This window comes from Solea solea, chromosome 16, assembly GCF_958295425.1.
Source record: "Solea solea chromosome 16, fSolSol10.1, whole genome shotgun sequence".
NCBI classification, from domain to species: domain Eukaryota; kingdom Metazoa; phylum Chordata; class Actinopteri; order Pleuronectiformes; family Soleidae; genus Solea; species Solea solea.
Window position 1 is genome coordinate 14,447,590 of NC_081149.1, and position 18,616 is coordinate 14,466,205.

Consider the following 18,616-nt stretch of genomic DNA (forward strand, 5'->3'; position numbering starts at 1 on the left):
TTGGTGTCGTGAAAACATGTTAGTCCTAATAAAATTGAGCTAGTCTTAGTCGGACTAACATACCTGGATAGTGTGATTCATAGTCCGATTACTCCTGCATGTATCCGCTTAGTGGGACTGGAGTCGGACATCCTCCATGGCCTTTGGGGAGTCTTGTACGACTACTTCTCCCCGGAGTCTTCTACTTCCTTAGTAGCAGCAGGAGACAACGTATAAACTGCAGCACTGTTGCCAGAAATCACAGCAACCGTAAGAGCCATGCTCGATCTAATGTTTAGTCACGATTAACATGTACCTCAGGTACGAAACGTACAGAACCACAGCACCATCTGTGAGGTAAAAGGTCAACAACAAGCTGTTTAAATACGCAGTAGCTTAGACAGACATACAGCGCCACCTATGGAGGCGGAGTCAGACGCACACGGCCAATAAATCTCTATTCTCCTCCACATGTATACTCGGCATGTCGTTCGACTGCCTGTCTTAGTCGGACTACGGCCACAGCCCGATTAAAACGGTGTGTGTAAACTCATTTTATTTGAAGTTTATTTATAAAATACCAAACTTTTACTGCAGCAAACCAACCCACTTTTCGAGGACTTCTGGACCCTCATCTACTGGAGGTTTGATTGATGACAGTAAACCTAAACTTCACTCCCCTGAGCCCGAGCACATTTCCTCTGACACCTTAATAAACATGGAGTTCTTACACACACACGTATATATAGATATATATCTATATATACACATACATACACACACACACACACACACACACAGGCACATCAAGATTTCTCTCCCAGTAGTGGCAACCTAATTGGCAAAAACATGTTTGGGAGTTATTAAAATACGCCACCAAAGAGGTCACTAAGAGAATTTCTTATTCTGCATGGACAGAAGTAGATCACACACTGGTCATCGCTTCAATCCTCACAGCTGGCAACTGACATTCTCAGGGATTTTAGATCAAAATATTTAAAAAAAATATATATATATACAACTCAACAAATTTGCATGACGTGACCATACTTCTGTTTGTTTGTTATCAGAGAAGCAAAAAAGCATAAATATCAAAATGATGAACTCCAATTTAGAACTGTTGTCAAACCACCGCAGAGCAACTGTAACCATTCTCGCTCCGGTATGTTTTTATGCACAACAAAGACGTCTATAGTGAGACATTTGTTTTTTAGTCCTTAGCCAAGAAGGAGCCGAGCCATGTCTCCTTTTATTTTCAACTCCACTCAGGTGAAGTGAATTGTTGAATCAGCGTAAAAATGGCGCCGTTTCTACCCTATCACGAGAAAGCAAGGAGTTGGAAGCCAAAGTGAAAAGCAGCATTCAAGAGCCAGATGGATGTGAAAGAGTCGCAGACTTCAGATCACGTCGTGCTACATTCACCCTTCCTACATCATCACATGTCAGGACGGGGCACAGGAGAACATGCACAGGTATTCAGGAGCACATAAAGAAGTTAATTATTATCAAATCAGACAAACGTGTGGTCAAAATGAAGTGAGACAAGGTGCTGTAATGTGAGATTTACCATGCAACTGATATGATCTATACTTGGACCTTGGACAGTCATGACCAGCCTATGTATGTGATACAGCTCAGGCCTTTAGAAGGATAGTTTACATACAAAGAATGTCACTGACAGCAGCATGTAACCGGGTAAATGTGTCCTCTTTAAGACCAGCCAGACAACTGGATTGAATTTGCATCGACGATGTTGCCTTTTCACAGGAAAATAAAGAAATGAAGGTAGGTTGTGATGTGATTTAGAAATGAAAGGCACATACTGTGTTGGCCTGATTATGTTCTCCTTTACTTATGAAAAAAAAAAATGACATGCGAGGGTTCAGGGGTTTGTGTACACTTAAGTCCTAAATGACTCCTGACACCTGAAAACTATACATAGGGGACATTTGTTCATTTGTAATAAGAGAATCCACAAACGGCCCACTTGAGCTTCAGCTGGTGCGCAGGTTAAATGTCGTCCATAGTAAATTGCATCTGAGCAATCACACACGAGACGGAGCACGGATGATGGAGATCACAAAAGGTCCAAAATAAAGTGACCCACCCCCCACCCCAATCCAGAGGAGCATATCTGACGAAATGCGAGACATTATCAGGATTCTATCATGCCCTCTGGAGGTTTTTTGGCTTTACAATAATTAATCCTGTGATTACTGCAGTTCCTTAATTCAGAGCATGCAATATTCAACAGGACGTCATATTTGCCATGTAAAATCCATCGATTACTACATTAACTGTCAACTATTTTGATAATCGATTGATCAGTTCAAGTTTTCAGATTTTTCAGCTTCTTAAATGTGAATATTTCCTGCTTTCTTTGCTCCGTATGACAAAAGAAATCATTACAACTGAATCGTTCCAGACATCTGAGTGTGATTTTCTGACTTTTCCTGGACCAAACAATTACTCGATTCATGGAGAAAACAGTCGACAGATTCATCGATTATGAAACTCGCAGCACGCGACGTGTGCCAAAGCATCACAAGTTCCATCTGACACCAGTAGTCACGGTTTAGTGTGAAGACCCTTTGTCCCTCACTTTACTTTACTTCTCCTTTAGGCCCATCCATCCACATCAGTTCACCTCAACATAGGAAGGTAGGTACGGATATGGAAGCACAAAACTGTCACCAAGACGTATGTGGGCATTATCAGCGGTGAGCTAGGATTCTCCCACTAACATTTGGTGTGAAAAGAGTGGGCAGCAGACTCTTTGTTTTCACACAGTGTGGACCAAAATACCAATACTTTATTTTAGGGAGTCATAATTTACATGGTGAACGGGGGCGCCATTTCATATTTATCACTATCCGTTCTAATGGCGGAGGGAAATCTAGGTCATTAATTACATTTTGTAATTCCTGGTTATTTATAATTCCGTAGCAGCACTATTTAAAAATGGCCTCCTCCATTAAATGGCAGGTTTCAATACCAACAATACTCTCAGTTAATTCAATATTAAAGACTAATTAAGAGGCCGGCGTACTTTATTGAAAGTGTTTGTTGCTTCAGCTGGAGGCAAGTGATTTCTCCATCTGTCAATTTGTCTCTGCCCATGTACGACAACACATACTCGTCTCACACACACCATTGCTGCCACAGAACAGCGACGCTCTACTCGTTTTCTTGTGTTTGCCACTTGCAGTGTTTCTGGATCTACTTGCGCAGCGATCTGTGCTGCTGACTGCGTAACGTGGTGACATTATAAACACAGCTATGCTCAATCCTGGGCTGTTCACCATGAAAAAAATCAACAAAATACATGTTCTTGCTGAACAGATGCAGACAATGTGTCAGTGAGTGGCCGCGTCAGATACTTAAACTAAACTGAATGTGACCACCCGCACCATACCTGGTATGAAGAGCTGTGTCAGGTGTTTTGAACAGTTTTAACTTGTTTTCTTTATTGGTTTTATTTGGATTTTATTTACACTGTAGTTATGTTGCATAAGTTCGTATCTTAATTTAAACGTTGTTTTTTTCTTGTTTTCACAAGACTTGAAGTGCAATACACTAGTGATTTTATGTATCATGTCATACAATAATTTATAGTTATTTTAAGTTAAATTAAAAGGGTTCATTCAAAACTTTTTTTACGTGCAATAAATTCCATTTGTTTCAAATTCAAGTCATCATTTCTGACAATTTAAACTTAATACTATATTCAGTAGGTCTGAGATGAAGGAGAAAAACAAAGAAACAATCTCATTGCAACGAGGAAACCATCTCGTAATCATAACAAGCAGCTCAGACGGGGGGGGGGGGGTTTCTCCCCTGTGGCAATTCTGTGCTCATAAAGCGAACACTGCCAACATAGCAAAACCAGTTTACATGATTCTTATTTAATGTGGTAATCACCATCACGGGGACGTATCTCCAATAAGAAAAGAAAGAAACGCATGCACTTAAATGGATTTATAAAAGTAAATAGGATCCTGCATATCCAAGCAGCTTCACACAAACACACACAAACATGTTTCTTTGTAGATGCAAATACGGACAGGACCTTTTACAAAATATAACCCTGCATTTTGCGTGCGAGTGCGACAGACTCAAAGCAGTCGCGTTTAAACAGAATGAATATGCACATGCACGAACCCAGAGGTAATCCCAGCAGGGACGAGGGGGTGAGCATGAGTACAGCCAGAGCTGAAAACAAGTCACTGCGGACACACGGGCAGAGCAGTGGACAGACGGCGATCCTCACTTACAGCAGGTTGCTTCCTCTCATCCGTCTCATTAACCTGAACACCCAGGCCCTGCTCGGTGGCTGCACGTGTAACAGGATCTACACTGATATTATGCAATATGTATTTGTGTCTATATCTCAATAAATAAGACAGTATTAGGGTTTATTAAAGCTCATCAGATGGAGCGGCAGTGGCCTCTTCTCTCATCTGGCAGTTAGAAATGTTTAATGTAAACAGCACAGGTGTCGCGGATTACACTGACAACGGCTCTTCAGTTCATTTCAGTCAGCACAGTGTGATGGTGAAGGGGCACCACCTGTGAGAAAACCTTTCAATCTCTCAAAAACTTGGTATTTTTCAGTTTTTCTCAGTTTGTTATTATTTGGAACAAACTGAATTTGCCTTTTTATACTCACATTTGAGCCCGGGCTCATCTCTGAGAAGTCAGAAATTAATCAAGCATCAACATTCAGGCATGCAAGTAAATAACTCTAATTTGACATCTTTAATCAAGAAATAATAATGTGCTTTGTTATTTTTTCTAGTTTTTTTTTTTGAAAAAACAAAACACTTTTTGTTTGTAAAACAGTACATTTGAAAATGAATGGATAACAATGATGATTATATTTTAACAACAAAAATATCATTTCAGGTAAAGAACTTCTAGAGAAGAAATTTAGTGTAGCTGTGGCATAAATTTTACATTGGGTGGTGGTTTAATACATTAAGAACTGTATATTAGTAGACTTTTAATAGGCGTTGTTTGCTTAATTTTGGCATTAGAACTAGTAAAAAATGACTTTCTGCCACTCTGAAAATGTATTGATATATTGCCGTTTTCTCTCATTAGTTACAAAAGCAATACCATACATATTCAGTACAGTAAGTGTAATTTTAGGCTCAGCGACAGTGTACTCAATCATTTTTCTTTATTTCAGTGCCAGTAGGCGTGCTTCACAAATCCACTCAGGTGAAACAAGCAGAAAGAGAAATGAAGAAACAAAGATTAGCTTTGGGTTGAATTGGATGCAAAATGAACCATCTCACAGGAAGAGATGACTCATGTTGCCAAACAGTACAGTCTAAGGAGACTATTTGAGATACAACATATACACAAGACCTGCAAAGACGTGGTGAAAATGTACGAGATTGTGTGCTCATATCACACCAGTATGAACAGCAATACTACCTGAATTTATAATGTAATTGAGACATTATAATTTAATAAAAAATTTAGCTCAGCCAAAAAGTAAATGCAAATCCTTCACAGAAGGTGATTGCTCTAAGACAACAAGGGAAGCTTAGCTATCCTCTAAAATGTTGTGTCACTAATTTGTTCACAATCAGCTTTTTATCACGGACGACAGATGGTCTTACGTGATGTTCGTATTCCCGTAGCAGCCTCCACATGAAAATTACAGCTTCAAGTGTTTGTTTTTTGTACTGCGGTGAGCTCTACGGTGATTGTAAGATAGTGGCAAACTCGTAACTTCCAGGGAAGCTGGGCTTCCACGAAAGTGGAAAGGAGGGGGACGAGCGCAGACGCTGGGCTTCTGCATGATGACTGGAGCCAGTTTTTGATTGACAGCTTTGCAGAAAAATACACGACAGCTTTTTCTGCCTCAGTCCTGTGTGGTATTTGCTCGGCAATATAGCCCATTTTCATTTGTACACAATACACAGTAAATAAAAACGTTATTATAGCATTCTGGTTTTACAGAACGATCACGTTTCCTTGTTCTAGTTGTACGTTTGCAGAATTCGTGTAAGAATTTAAGTATAAATACCTGGGCCTGAAATGAGCTTCCGAGGTATTTCTGATGTGCTATTTTAGCGAGCTTCACGTGCATGAACACACGACGAGTAAACACAGAGAGAACGTGGTTTGTTTTTTTAATGCTACCGTCACGTAAGTAGTTCATGCAAATCCTCAGAGAATTATGGTGCAAGATCCAGTGAACACTTGCGTTGGATCCGTCCACTCACTGACACTCATAATAGAAGGTAAGGCAGTAGTAGCTGGTATAAATGTGAGGTCCGTGTGGTGGAGACGGCTGTGCATTCTGTTTACACCTCTCAAGAGCAGTGGAGATAAGTGCACCACACTCTCTCTCTCACACACACACACACGCAGAGAGTACACTCATACAGATGGCCCACTTAAGAATATAATTTAAAAAAATAGCGTGTTTAAAAAGACCAGCCTAACCTCTTTACAAATATCGCCTATGTGTCAAAGTCACAGACACAATCTTCTAGTTCTTGTGTCACTAATTTACTAATCTAAAGTTAGAGTAATTCAACTGCAAACTTCCAGATTGTAATAATATGTCATTCCTTCACGCAGACTCGATTCATAGCTACTGCCAAGGAGTTAATTCCTATATTTTTCCATTCTAGATGAGTGATGTTCACTGTCTACTACAGTAAGTAATAATGAATCTTGAATTATTTGCAGAGCAGAGCTGGGAGGCTGTGGTTACGATGAAGCGAGTCGCACTGAAATCTTTCGATTAAGACATTAGAAGGATTGAAACCCACAGTAAATCGGTCTTCACTGTTTTATAGGATGATTTTAAAACAGCACTACATTATTTTTAAACGTTTTTTTGAAAGTACAACTGTATCAGATCATGATTTTGTGAAGAGCTCCACAGGTAACGAGAGGAATATAGTACAAAATTAGCAATTAGTGCAACACAGAGCATTTAGGCAGGTTCTTTACCATTACTACGTTAAAAACGTATACAGAGGCTACAAGAATGTGCATTACAGAGCGTCTTACGTCGTCTTTTTCAACAAAACCTACAGGCAATCTGATGACTGATGTTCACCAACTCTAATAAACACAGAAATAGACACAAAAAGTACTAAAAGCTTTTAAAATCAGATTGAAGTTAGGAAATTTGGAAATGCGTCACATTTCAAAGTTCGCTTGGCTCATTTTTATAAGAAAAACTGTCCATTTTGTCACTACTACCATTTTAAAATATATATATATACACACACACATATGTGTATATATATACAAATATATATATACACATATACACACACACACACACATATATGTAATTTAAAGTGAATGATAACTTTAACTCAGCAACACATAAGGAAACATGGAAAAACACATTTTGTCCATGTCCATATAAGGACTTCTGCATTATTCCCACTAAGGATGTGCATCTGTGCCACGTGAGCACTGATTGTACAGTTGCAAAACAGCATGTACATTTTGGATATGGAAGACAAACAAGTTTATGTAGAATAAAAAAAAATAAGAACACTGTAATAAAAAAAAAATACAGTGGCACTTGTGCTTTAAAAATAAGCTCTATTCTGCAAAATGTGATGCTTGGGCTCAGCGGAGCTGGTGATCTAAAGCGCCAAGAAATGAAAACATTCACACCATATGAACGAGGAGGCTTTGTTTATTTGAAAGATTAGAAATCCCGGAGGTGGGGTGTTGCCAGACACTGTGCAGTGAATCACAGACCATGATGGTCCGTGGCACTGACAGCTCATTCAACGAGAGACCACCCGAGAAATCTGAGGCCAGGCCTGCCTGCCTGCTTGCCTCCATGGGCAACATTATCTATCATCTCCAGGCCCTGAAAAGACAAGTGAAAACCAATTCTGGTTTCATGAGATTAGAGAACCTCACACGGTGACCAGGAGCTCAACTAGCCGGCTTGTGCTTTCAAATCTCAGCTCACAGGTCACTGCTGTGTTGGATATCCCATGGTCCTTAGAGGCGCACTTCCGGGGATTTATGTCACAGCTGTCAAAGGCATCTTAAACACCCACCGAGTGTAGTGCACGATAATTGGAATTTTCAAATTACGATATGGATGTAAATGTTTGGTATTTGTGGTGTTGGTACATAATACACAACATTTGTGTAATATGTGAGCAGCAGGAGTGGAAAATATTGAAATAAGAATATTTAAATGAGACTGATACCACAGCAAATACAAAAGCATGTGCATTTATATAATAATTTGTTGTTTTTTGCCAACACCTCCCTAAAGGCGCTCCAGTTTAATTATGCATGGCTTAATGTGGTTGTACAGACAGATACTTTCCTCAACATCTGATCTGCTGCAGCAAGTACAAAATTCACGTATCTGTACTTTGCTTTGTTATTTATATTTTCTTGATGAGCTTTCTTACCCACTCACACGCTGCAACATGGGGTTAAGTGCCTTGCTCGAGGACACATATAGACCAGCAGAGCCAGGAATTTAACCCACAACCTTCCAGTTGAAAGACAACTCGCCCTACCACTGAGCTACCATGGCTAAATCCTAACTCCATACCTTTTAAGTACTTTTACTTCTAAAACTTAAGTACATTTTATATCGGAAAATGACTTTTGATACTTCAGTCCAGTAAATGTCATATACTTTAAGACTTCTACTTATGTAATCATTTAAAAAAGAGACTTCAACTTCTACCAAAGTCATTTTCTGGTAAGATTATATATATCCGTGTCTCAATGGGAAACTTGGATCTGTCTCTCTTTTTCCATCAGTATTTGAGTTTGTTTTTTTAATGCAAATATAGTAAGTCCAGACATATTTTTCACTTATTTATTTATTTGTGTTTACTGTTTCTTTTTTCCTGTTGGACATGATCTACCATGTGACCTGAACTGGCTGCAATGATCATGTGACTCCCATTCGAGCACCAGAGAGACATTACTTACTAGGGATGGGAATTGGTATCAGTCCAATACTGATGAAAATCACTGGATCGGATATTGGATAGATAAAAAATGTGAAATCCGATACAATGCAAAAATCCTGTATATTGCATGTTTCAGTATGCACAGACTGTAAAAATGTAAATAAAAGTCACGTTTGGACTGTTTATTTCCTCTTTTTGAGAGAACAATATTTGTTACACAGTTGGAAAATGATGTATTCGAAATGACTCACATATCGGTATCGGTAGAAACTCGAGTTTGTGATAACGGCATTGGACACAAAACAGTGGTTTCATCCATTTTCTAGCTTATTGTTTTTTGGGTTTTTTTTCAGAATACAGAGTAATCTGGTTTAAAGGTATTGCTGATCTTGAAGTCAAATAGCAACAAAGACTTTGAACAAAGACACAGTCCACTCTGAAAAAAAGAATATGAGCCGATTGCCGAGCTCTGACATGGCAACTTCAAGCATTACTGCATGTTCAAAGGCATCATTTACATTTTAATTAGTATGTCTTACAAGAAAGAACATGTGTCTGCGATACTAAAAAAGGAGAATTAAATCAACATAATGAGAAATTAACCTCAAAAAAGAAATAGACAAATAGAAACATACAGACCGCAAGGCACTGAACAGCATAATAAACATTGATTTAAAGTCATGTCTTTGAATGTTCTGTGCTTTAATGTGCCGCCTTCGTCTCTCTTTTTTGTTTGTTTTCGTCTTTAGCGCTGCGATGCAAACGATTTGCTGTCAGCAAGTGTAATAAAAAGGGAATGAAAGAGAGTTCGGGATTGAATCAGCGAAGCCAACAAAGTCTGGTGGCACGGTCTAAAAAAAAAAAACACAATCAATCACAATTACATGCCCTAAAACAAGCAAGTCCTCAGCTCCCAAGCATCGTAGACTTCTGTGTCTGCAACACACACAAAAATTTGTGCCCTCAATATATATGCCACCCTTCTGAATGCAAATCCTTTAAATTTGAAGTAAATTATCTTCAGAAAAATCGCAGCTCCTCATGTGCTCACACATCAAATAAACGTAGTCACGCTGTAGCAGAATTAAACTGACCAACATTTATAACACAAGGACAGCTAAATATGCTTAACAATGCACCGCGCGTCACACAATGATGACAGAAATAGACACAAAACTAGAACCACCTAATGCGACCTTGACAGAAACATTTAGAGAAAGTTTCACGAGATTCTCCTGTTAAACTGGAGTCTGTCATATTAGACTAAGCTCTTAAAATGTGTCCCTGAGATGGAGACAAAGAGCAGTATTTCAAAGGGACGACAAATTCATTAACATTCGACTGATTTAAGCAACACTTCTGCATAAAATGGACCCGATCAACCTCCTCCAGAATCGGCCCAGTCACCACAACCACGTCTCCCTCATATGAATTAACTGATTCACAAGGTTGGCTGAGGGACTATGTGACTGAGATCATTCTTTTACTTGGATGACAAACTACATTATCAAACATCAGAATGACTAGATAATAATCAAAGGCAAATAACTACATTCATGCTCCAGTACTTGGAAAAATAAACTACTTTGATGAACACAGGCTTTCTCAGGGCAGGTTGTTATTGCAAAGACAGGAGAGAAAAAGAGGAGCTTCATATAACATAAGCTATAGCACCTACCGGACAGCATAATAAGGCATATTTTGCTTTAAGGCATATATATAAAAGCAATATCCACCATTTCTAAATCACATTCCTCTCCCGATTGATCTAAAAATATGGCAAAAATTAGCCTAAAGCCTTCATGACATAACACCTCTATTCTCAGATTAGTGCTCCCAATACACCTGGGTGATAAAAATGTATTAAAAAAGCCTTTAGAAAATGTCTAAAACATGAGTAGGAACCACTGAATATTTGTCCAAGTGCCATGGGCTACCAATTATTTGTCAATTGAGCCTGGCAAGATGAATAATCAATTCATTCAATTCAGGGCCAGAACCAGACAGGCTCTCAATCTCGACTCAGTAATTAGAAAGCGAATGCAAACCTTAAGCCGGCGTCTACTGCAGTCTATTACCACTCAAACACAGAGAGCGTCATGAAGATTTCACTCCAGACGTCATTCTGTGTCAATATGTATTGTATTTCTGCCAGCATGCCTCCAACATGTAGAGCTAAAATGGCAAATCTGAACTATTATATCACTTTATACGACCTATATTGAACTCTAGAAAAATTCTAGTTAATGGGTCATCGATTGCCCGTTGGTACAGAGGGTTCTAATAAATTGCTGCTTTCCTTACTTAATCTATGCAATTTCCCCGGTGACCTTTGTTCAACGGCTTCATACGGGGTTCATGTAAACAAACAAAGCCTCCGCGCAGCAGATGAGAGAAAAGACCATTCTTTTCTTTGTCTTTTTTTTTTGCTAACGATAAATAAGAAAGTGCTCCATTTAACACAAAACTAAAAAGGCACAGACAAGTGCAACGTATCTTGAGGCTCAGTCTTATTTTTGAGAATTTGGAGCTGGTGACGAAGGAACGAATGGAGGTCGCGATCTCAAATGACCTGGCGGACAATGAGTGTCCAGGCTGGTCATCATGTGATTAAAAAAAGAAAGACAGACATGTGTGTGATATGAGCTTGAAAATCTAATCTGTGACACAATATCCGGGACATTTCACAGAACTTCAATGTGGTTTTTTTTTTATACGATATGGAACAATACATAGTGGGAAATAAAATCATATTCTCTTATATGTAATATCTTTAAAAGTGTGATAAATATAACCTTATGTATTACTATAGCAAACATATTAAGAACATTGCTCACTGTTTATGACAATGCACTACAATCATATTTAGTAATCTGTCTATAATCTAGCTACAGATAGAGGAGGTCATGGGCCAGTTCCCATTATAACTTGATATGAAGTGATGGGCCGCATTAAAATCGGATATGGGGCCACATGTGGCCCACAAGTCCGAGCTTTATCATCCATTTTACACGACACAGAACCATAATTCACAAAAGTAGACCTAACCCTAACCCCAGTGTAAAGAGGACCAAAATCTGTTTACTGACGTTATAAATGACGTTATATACTGCTGTTGAGTAACCCAATGATGGCTCAACGAAGCTGCGTCCATTATTTAGATCATGAATATGACATCAGAGTTGACTTTGTTTAGTTTTTTTTTTTTTTTTTAAACCTGACTCAACAAAACACTGTGAAAATGATTTAAGTGGAATTATAAAAACGTTTTTTAAATGCTTTGGCACCAAACTGAATCATGTGACTTCAACAGCAATGGTATCTGATTAGAAACAATAAAGATATACAGCTCACGGACACAACAGTGAGTTTATCCTATGAAAAAGGTGGACACCAAAGGGAATGACCCTTGTTTTTTTGCTCGTTTATATCAACGCTTTTGATTCCTGACTTTTCATCACCTCCACCTCAATAACTCTGACCTCAAATGTGTTACCTTCAGCATCCCTCCCGGCAGTCTTCGTGTATTATGTTGCTCTGGAGTAAGCAGTAAAATACTCAGTGTCCATGTTGGTCTGATTATAGATAAGATATTGGGAAAAGGAAAATCCACTCTGATTTCAATCAATGTTTAACTAAACAAAAACAACATGCCATAAGGATCTTGCAGCAAGGACGTGAATGAGGCCTGCAAGCAAATGTCTGCCAGTGCAGATGGAGCATTTTGAAATGGCTGGTTACAGGTAGGAGGTGAACGCATCCGCATTAATGTCATATCAAAAAGAGGTGAAAGTCTACATTGGACTGAAGTTGTGATATTGCATTACACACACAAAAAAAAGTAGTATTGACAGATCCCTTGAGCCCTACTCTGTAGAAGTCACTGCTGTGACCTGGAACATTATTTACCACTGAGTTTATCCACAAAGAGGTTATGCACTGTTTAATTCAGCAGAGTTGGATTGTGCTTAGTCATCGGGTGAGTCATGCTCTCATGGCTCATTCAGGGATCTAAATATCTGTGGTCACGGAGGTGACAGCATATCAAATTGTAATGAAATAAACCAGGAGCGCAGAAATTAGTTGTGAAGTTGAAGCCATCACTTAAGGTTACAGGAGATGATATCTGACATTTGGCACTTAATTTCACAGGTTAGTAACCATCTAGAGGAGGAAGAACGTCAGGCCTCAGAAGACAATCTGCCCAATGGCATCAAATAAACCACTATTTTCCTTGTAAGCTGAGCTGTTGAAACACATGTTGACAAACAGTCTGTGCATCAAAATATCTACATTGACATGTGATGGCACACTCACCGTATTATGTAGACTGGGAACGTTCCCCTCGAGAAAATCGGGAAGATCCAACTCTTAGTGGAACCATCCATGGATGTGGAGATAGTTGCGGCAGCCACGTGCGAGCGAGGGGGATCGTGTAAAAGCAAATCAACAAAACAACAGTTTCTCGAGTGATTTTTCCAAAAAAACAAAGAAACACCTAAGAAACAAGGTGTTGTGACGCTTACGCGTGGAGAATCCGGTGCGTGCGTTTGCGCTCGGTGCTGCCTCTGACGGCTGGAGGCTGCAAAACCCACTAAGGGCCCCCAAAATAACCTTAAATGTAAAGACACGTGGACGTCACGTGACATGAAGACGACAATATTTTTGTAAACTGGCGTTATCGTCATAAACGTGGACACGCGCTTCGTGCGTAAACGTGACGTTGATTTGGTGAGTTCGACATATTTTCACCTGGTCTTCTCTCCATGAAGTTTGTTGGCCACTTCGCGACGTCACTTTCAATTGACCACATGTTGAAGACTCGATGTTGACTTAACTGTCACATTATTAAAATTCCCCCGGTGGCGTTAAGACGAACATTGCGTGGATCACTGTGTGCGTCATTAGTAATTAAGGAGCCACATGTGAATCGCCTTCATCTGTATGCAGGAGTGTGTGCGTGCGTGCGTGTGCGGACAGGAGACGTCCTCTCTGTAGTTCATAGGTGAGAGTAGCGCACCTCCCCAGCGCAGTTCATGCGCGCGCTTTCACATCTCCGCCTTCTTCTCTCGATGGAGACAGTCACAGTGGACACACAGCCACAGCGCGCGCCACGCCGCCACCACAAGCGCATCGTGGAAGCTCCGTTAGATCAGACACACACACACACACACACACCAAGAACCGCAGACCTTAATATTATATTTCCTCTTTGTTTATTACGTGGAAGAATTACTTTTTGCAGAGAGCTTTTGCACTCCGATGCCAGTAAGGGGAAAACTTGAGGAATATGTTTAAGATGGAAAAGACGAATCGGTCACGGGCACCGAAACACTTGAGTCCACGCAGAAGTGGGTTGTTTGGTGAACAGTGATCAACAGTTAGAGGTAAGACAGGACGCGTGTGCATGTGTGGTCACCAGGTGAACGAACAAAGGAAAAGTGAATGTAATTATTCATTAGATGAAATATAAAAAATTAATCATTGTTGCACTTGACTCAGTATTCGGTTGTCTTTAGGGGTCAATGATGCAAAATCAAGATATTCTGCAACAAAAAAAAGGGTTTATGCAGAGTTTGCCATCATATGCAATAAGATGCATGACTCCACTTTTGTTTTGCACAGGCAGGATTTGCATGAGAGTGTGGAGATTTATTCACCTGAATATCATCGTCTATGTTTCAGCAGCTAAAGGAACAATTATGGACAGAATTAATTACCCTGAGCTCTCAGCAGAGAGGGGAAAATTCACAAGGAGTAGCAATTTTCTTTTCACTTTTCTAGCACTTTTTTTTTTTATGACACTTAACTGTTGCACAGTAATTTTACACCAAGCACAGAATATTTAATAACATTAAAGGAAATACCAGTAATAATCAGTGTAGCTTCATGGATGCCTTTTATCTCCCTGCTGTATTTATTCTGTGGGAATAATGATGTACTTGTTTGTCTAATGCTGACAACCTGTTTCTCCTAGTGTGTGTCCAACTGTTACATTATGCAATATTCTGTCCGTCCACCTGACTCAGCCAGTGCACAGTTAGACAACACCGTTACTGAGCTCAGATCTTTACTAACATTTATTCACCAAACCCAAGACTTCAGGCAGTGCTGCTGCTGCTGCTGCTGCTGAAAATGATAAAGTGGAATTGTAAAAACCCGTTATGTTACTGGCAGCAAACAAAGTTGTCAGGCGGTCGTCGCCTCCGATGCATTGGAATTGACATGCACTTCAATCTGTGTGCAGCGAGTCAATGCAGTGACTCCAATCTTTCAATTACTTAGGCCGGGATTAATTTGCATCCACGTCCACCCCCTAATAAATTGGAGGGAAAAAGTGTCAGCAAAAAAATTTGGTGAAACCATTCATTTCCCCAGAGGAAGCTTATGACTGTAGCGAGTGTTGTGATTTCCCCTGATAGCAGTGCCTGCCCAAATAAACACATAGCCTCCAGTGGAGACTGCTGCTTTCGATCCCATTATGGCCTTCTTTAAAGATCAGAATGTGAAATCTATAGAATCTGACCACAAGGATATATGTAATACCTTAAGGCACTGAAAATAAAAGCTTGATTATGTTGTTTTGTGACATTACAGAGACGTTTTGGATTATGAAACTCATTCATTACAGAGATGGTGGTTTAAAAGTATTTCACATTGTTACTGACATACCGTAGGTCTTGCTTTTTGCAGGTGGAATGCCATAAACTGAGAGAGACCGAGGCATCATGGACTCCTGGATCTTCGCGTCGTCCCCTCCGAACCTGTCGGACCATCTCATGTATGACAGCTTCATGCAGGGGAACGAGTCCGACCTCCGCGGAAACTACACCGACCACAGCTTCAACCGAATCAGCACGGTGGTCATCACCTGCATGTACTTCATGGTGTGCACCATGGGGCTCTGTGGCAACGCGCTCGTCATCTACGTCATCCTGCGCTACGCCAAGATGAAGACGGTCACCAACATCTACATCCTCAACCTGGCTGTGGCTGACGTGCTCTTCATGCTGGGCCTGCCGTTCATCGCCATCCAGTTAGCGCTGGTGCACTGGCCTTTTGGGCCTGTGCTCTGCAGGGTGGTGATGACCGTCGACTCTCTGAACCAGTTCACCTCCATCTTCTGCCTGATGGTCATGAGCATCGACCGCTACCTGGCCGTGGTGCATCCAATCAGGTCCACAAAGTGGCGCAAACCTCGCATGGCCAAAACCATCAACATAGCCGTGTGGGGGGTGTCGCTGATGGTTAACCTGCCCATCGTTATCTACAGTGGCGTCATCACAAAACATGAGAGCTGCTTCTGCACCATCGTGTGGCCTGAGCCTCAGGAAGCGTACTACACCGCGTTCATGTTCTACACCTTCATCCTGGGCTTCTTCCTGCCCCTCATGGTCATCTGCCTTTGCTACTTGTTCATCATCTTTAAGGTGAAGTCCTCAGGAATCCGCGTGGGCTCCTCCAAGAGGAAGCGCTCGGAGAGGAAGGTGACTCGGATGGTGTCCATCGTGGTGGCGGTGTTCGTCTTCTGCTGGCTGCCGTTCTACATCTTCAACGTCACCTCGGTCACAGGCAGCATCAGCACCACGCCCATCCTGAGGAGCACTTTCGCTTTTGTGGTGGTGCTGGGATACGCCAACAGCTGCGCGAACCCCATCCTCTACGCTTTTCTGTCGGAGAACTTCAAGAAGAGCTTCCAGAATGTCCTCTGCCTCAAGAAGGTGGGAGGGCTGGATGAGGTGGAGCGCAGCGACAGCCGACAGGATAAATCTCGCATGATGAATGACCCCACGGAGACACAAAGTACTCTGCTGAATGGCGACCTGCAGACCAGCATCTGAGAGGACGATGATGGAACCTCTGCACACAGAACCCTCTGTCTCAGACTTTATGAATCTCCCGAGTCAAAGTGGAACTTATTAAAGCCGGCAAAGCACTAAGAGAAGTATAAAAACCAAAAGCTGGTTCCACATGACTGATTCTCTACTTTTGGCACATTGCTGGGTTTCCCAGACTTTACTCAAACCCTGTCAAAGATTCACACAAATGTTTGTGCTGTGTTGTGAATCAAACAGTGTATTGATTACCTGGGGGTGAGGTAAATGTTTAAATGATATCCTGGTTGGTGAGAATGTCCTTAAGGAGATGTTTACAGCAGTCGGCTTGTGCCAAGATTCCTTGTTTGTTTTGTGTATGTTTAAAAAAAACTACTACACTTCTAATGGAACTCTTAAAAAGGCATCATTTGTTTCTCTTCTACATGTTCTTTTCTTTGGAGTGCTATGACTGTAGATAACCGTAAAGAATGTGAGCTAATCAATTCTTTCGTGTCTTATTTAACTTGTGTGAGCAGTTTCACTTGTTATCACGGAACTGTATGAAATATAAATGTGGTTATAAATGTTCGGTCAGTTTTTCGGATGTTCAGTGCTGTGTCATTTTCTTAATCCGTTTGTTTCTATGTACATCCTTTGGGTTATATTAAGTTAAACGGTAATGCGCTCAATAAATCAGGCCGGCCTTTAACCATAGTGCTGCTAAGATAATGTTGTATAGTACTATATTATGACATGTTCTTTATCATCATGTAATAATTCTTCTATCATTTATTTAGTATGTTGCAGTAATTGCTTTTGATCAACACTGCTTTTCCACATTATATATTCTAAATTATTTAGCTCACAATGTAGGAGTAGGAGCTCAGACTTCTCTTTTCCATGTCATGTGAAAACATGCATCCTGCTCACAGGCATTAGGAGACGATGCTCACTGTCCCCGTGAAGCAATGGGAGAGATTTAAGCATATCTTGGAGTTTGGCAATATTCGCTGCGCTCAATTACCGAAAACATCCATCCATTTGGCCGCGTTGGCAGCAGGCTGTTTCCCGAAAGAGAGCCACTGCTCCACACTCAGCGGTTATCTAGTCATTTGTGGCATTTGTGAGACCACGTTTGGAGTGTGGTGTGTGTGACGTCGGGTGTCTGGGCGATGTGAAATTGTGAAGGGCTAGAACACTTACCCTCAAAAGGCTCTGGTGTTCCTTTCTCACCATTATCAGCATCATCGCTGCGCCGCTCCACTGGGAGTCCACCGTTTCATCCTGCGCTCCCGTGACTCACCGTGTCCTGCTGTGGTCAGATTACGATGTTGTGTGACTTATGGAACCTTTATGAGCACAGCCGGTGTCCGGTTAAAACAAACAAACAAACAAGAACACATGCAAACGATTGCTATTAAAACAATATACATTGAACACGTCCAAACCACTTGCATGTTGTTCTGAATACACACATATATAACCTGTTCATGCATGATTTACACACACACACACACAGACACACACACAATGGCCCCCAGCCATGACTAATCCAATTCCATATCCAGTGTCTGTCTCCACAGCACTGTTGAATTCGGTCTGTAACATCTTATTACCACTGAAAGACATGAAACACTCAAGTGTCCCATATTTCCATAGCAACAGTGAGTGTTGGGGCTGTGGTTACATTCATTAGCATAATAATAAAAAATAGAGAGAATACTCTGGACATGAATTATGAATGTAGACATTGCTCTGATGACTGGGGGGGGGGGGGGGGGGGGGGGGGGGGGCTGGATCCACCAACCAACAAACTCTGAAACCTAATATTTCAGTTATATTAAACCAGAATAAATTGTGTTTTCTGTATAAACTGTT

General features: G+C 40.7%; 1 protein-coding gene and 1 long non-coding RNA gene across 3 annotated transcripts in view; one reads left to right on the forward strand and one right to left on the reverse strand.

Moving 5' to 3' along the window:
• The window catches only part of LOC131475633 (uncharacterized), a 99,747-nt gene extending 86,217 nt beyond the window's left edge, over positions 1–13,530 (reverse strand). The window contains exon 1 of the long non-coding RNA XR_009242519.1: positions 13,239–13,530. This is a non-coding gene — a long non-coding RNA (uncharacterized LOC131475633). The remainder of the gene's footprint in view (positions 1–13,238) is intronic.
• A 482-nt stretch (positions 13,531–14,012) lies between these two features.
• LOC131475631 (somatostatin receptor type 2-like) lies at positions 14,013–18,496 on the forward strand. 2 transcript variants are annotated; one of them, XM_058653875.1, is made up of 2 exons: positions 14,013–14,308; positions 15,615–18,496. In XM_058653875.1, the coding sequence occupies exon 2, from the start codon at positions 15,650–15,652 to the stop codon at positions 16,760–16,762; it is 1,113 nt and encodes a 370-aa protein (XP_058509858.1). In that variant the 5' UTR covers positions 14,013–14,308; positions 15,615–15,649; the 3' UTR covers positions 16,763–18,496. The 2 variants fall into 2 exon arrangements, with proteins under 2 accessions (XP_058509858.1, XP_058509857.1); XM_058653874.1 differs by having other exon boundaries at positions 14,014–14,308; positions 15,599–18,496.
• Positions 18,497–18,616: the final 120 nt, after the last annotated feature.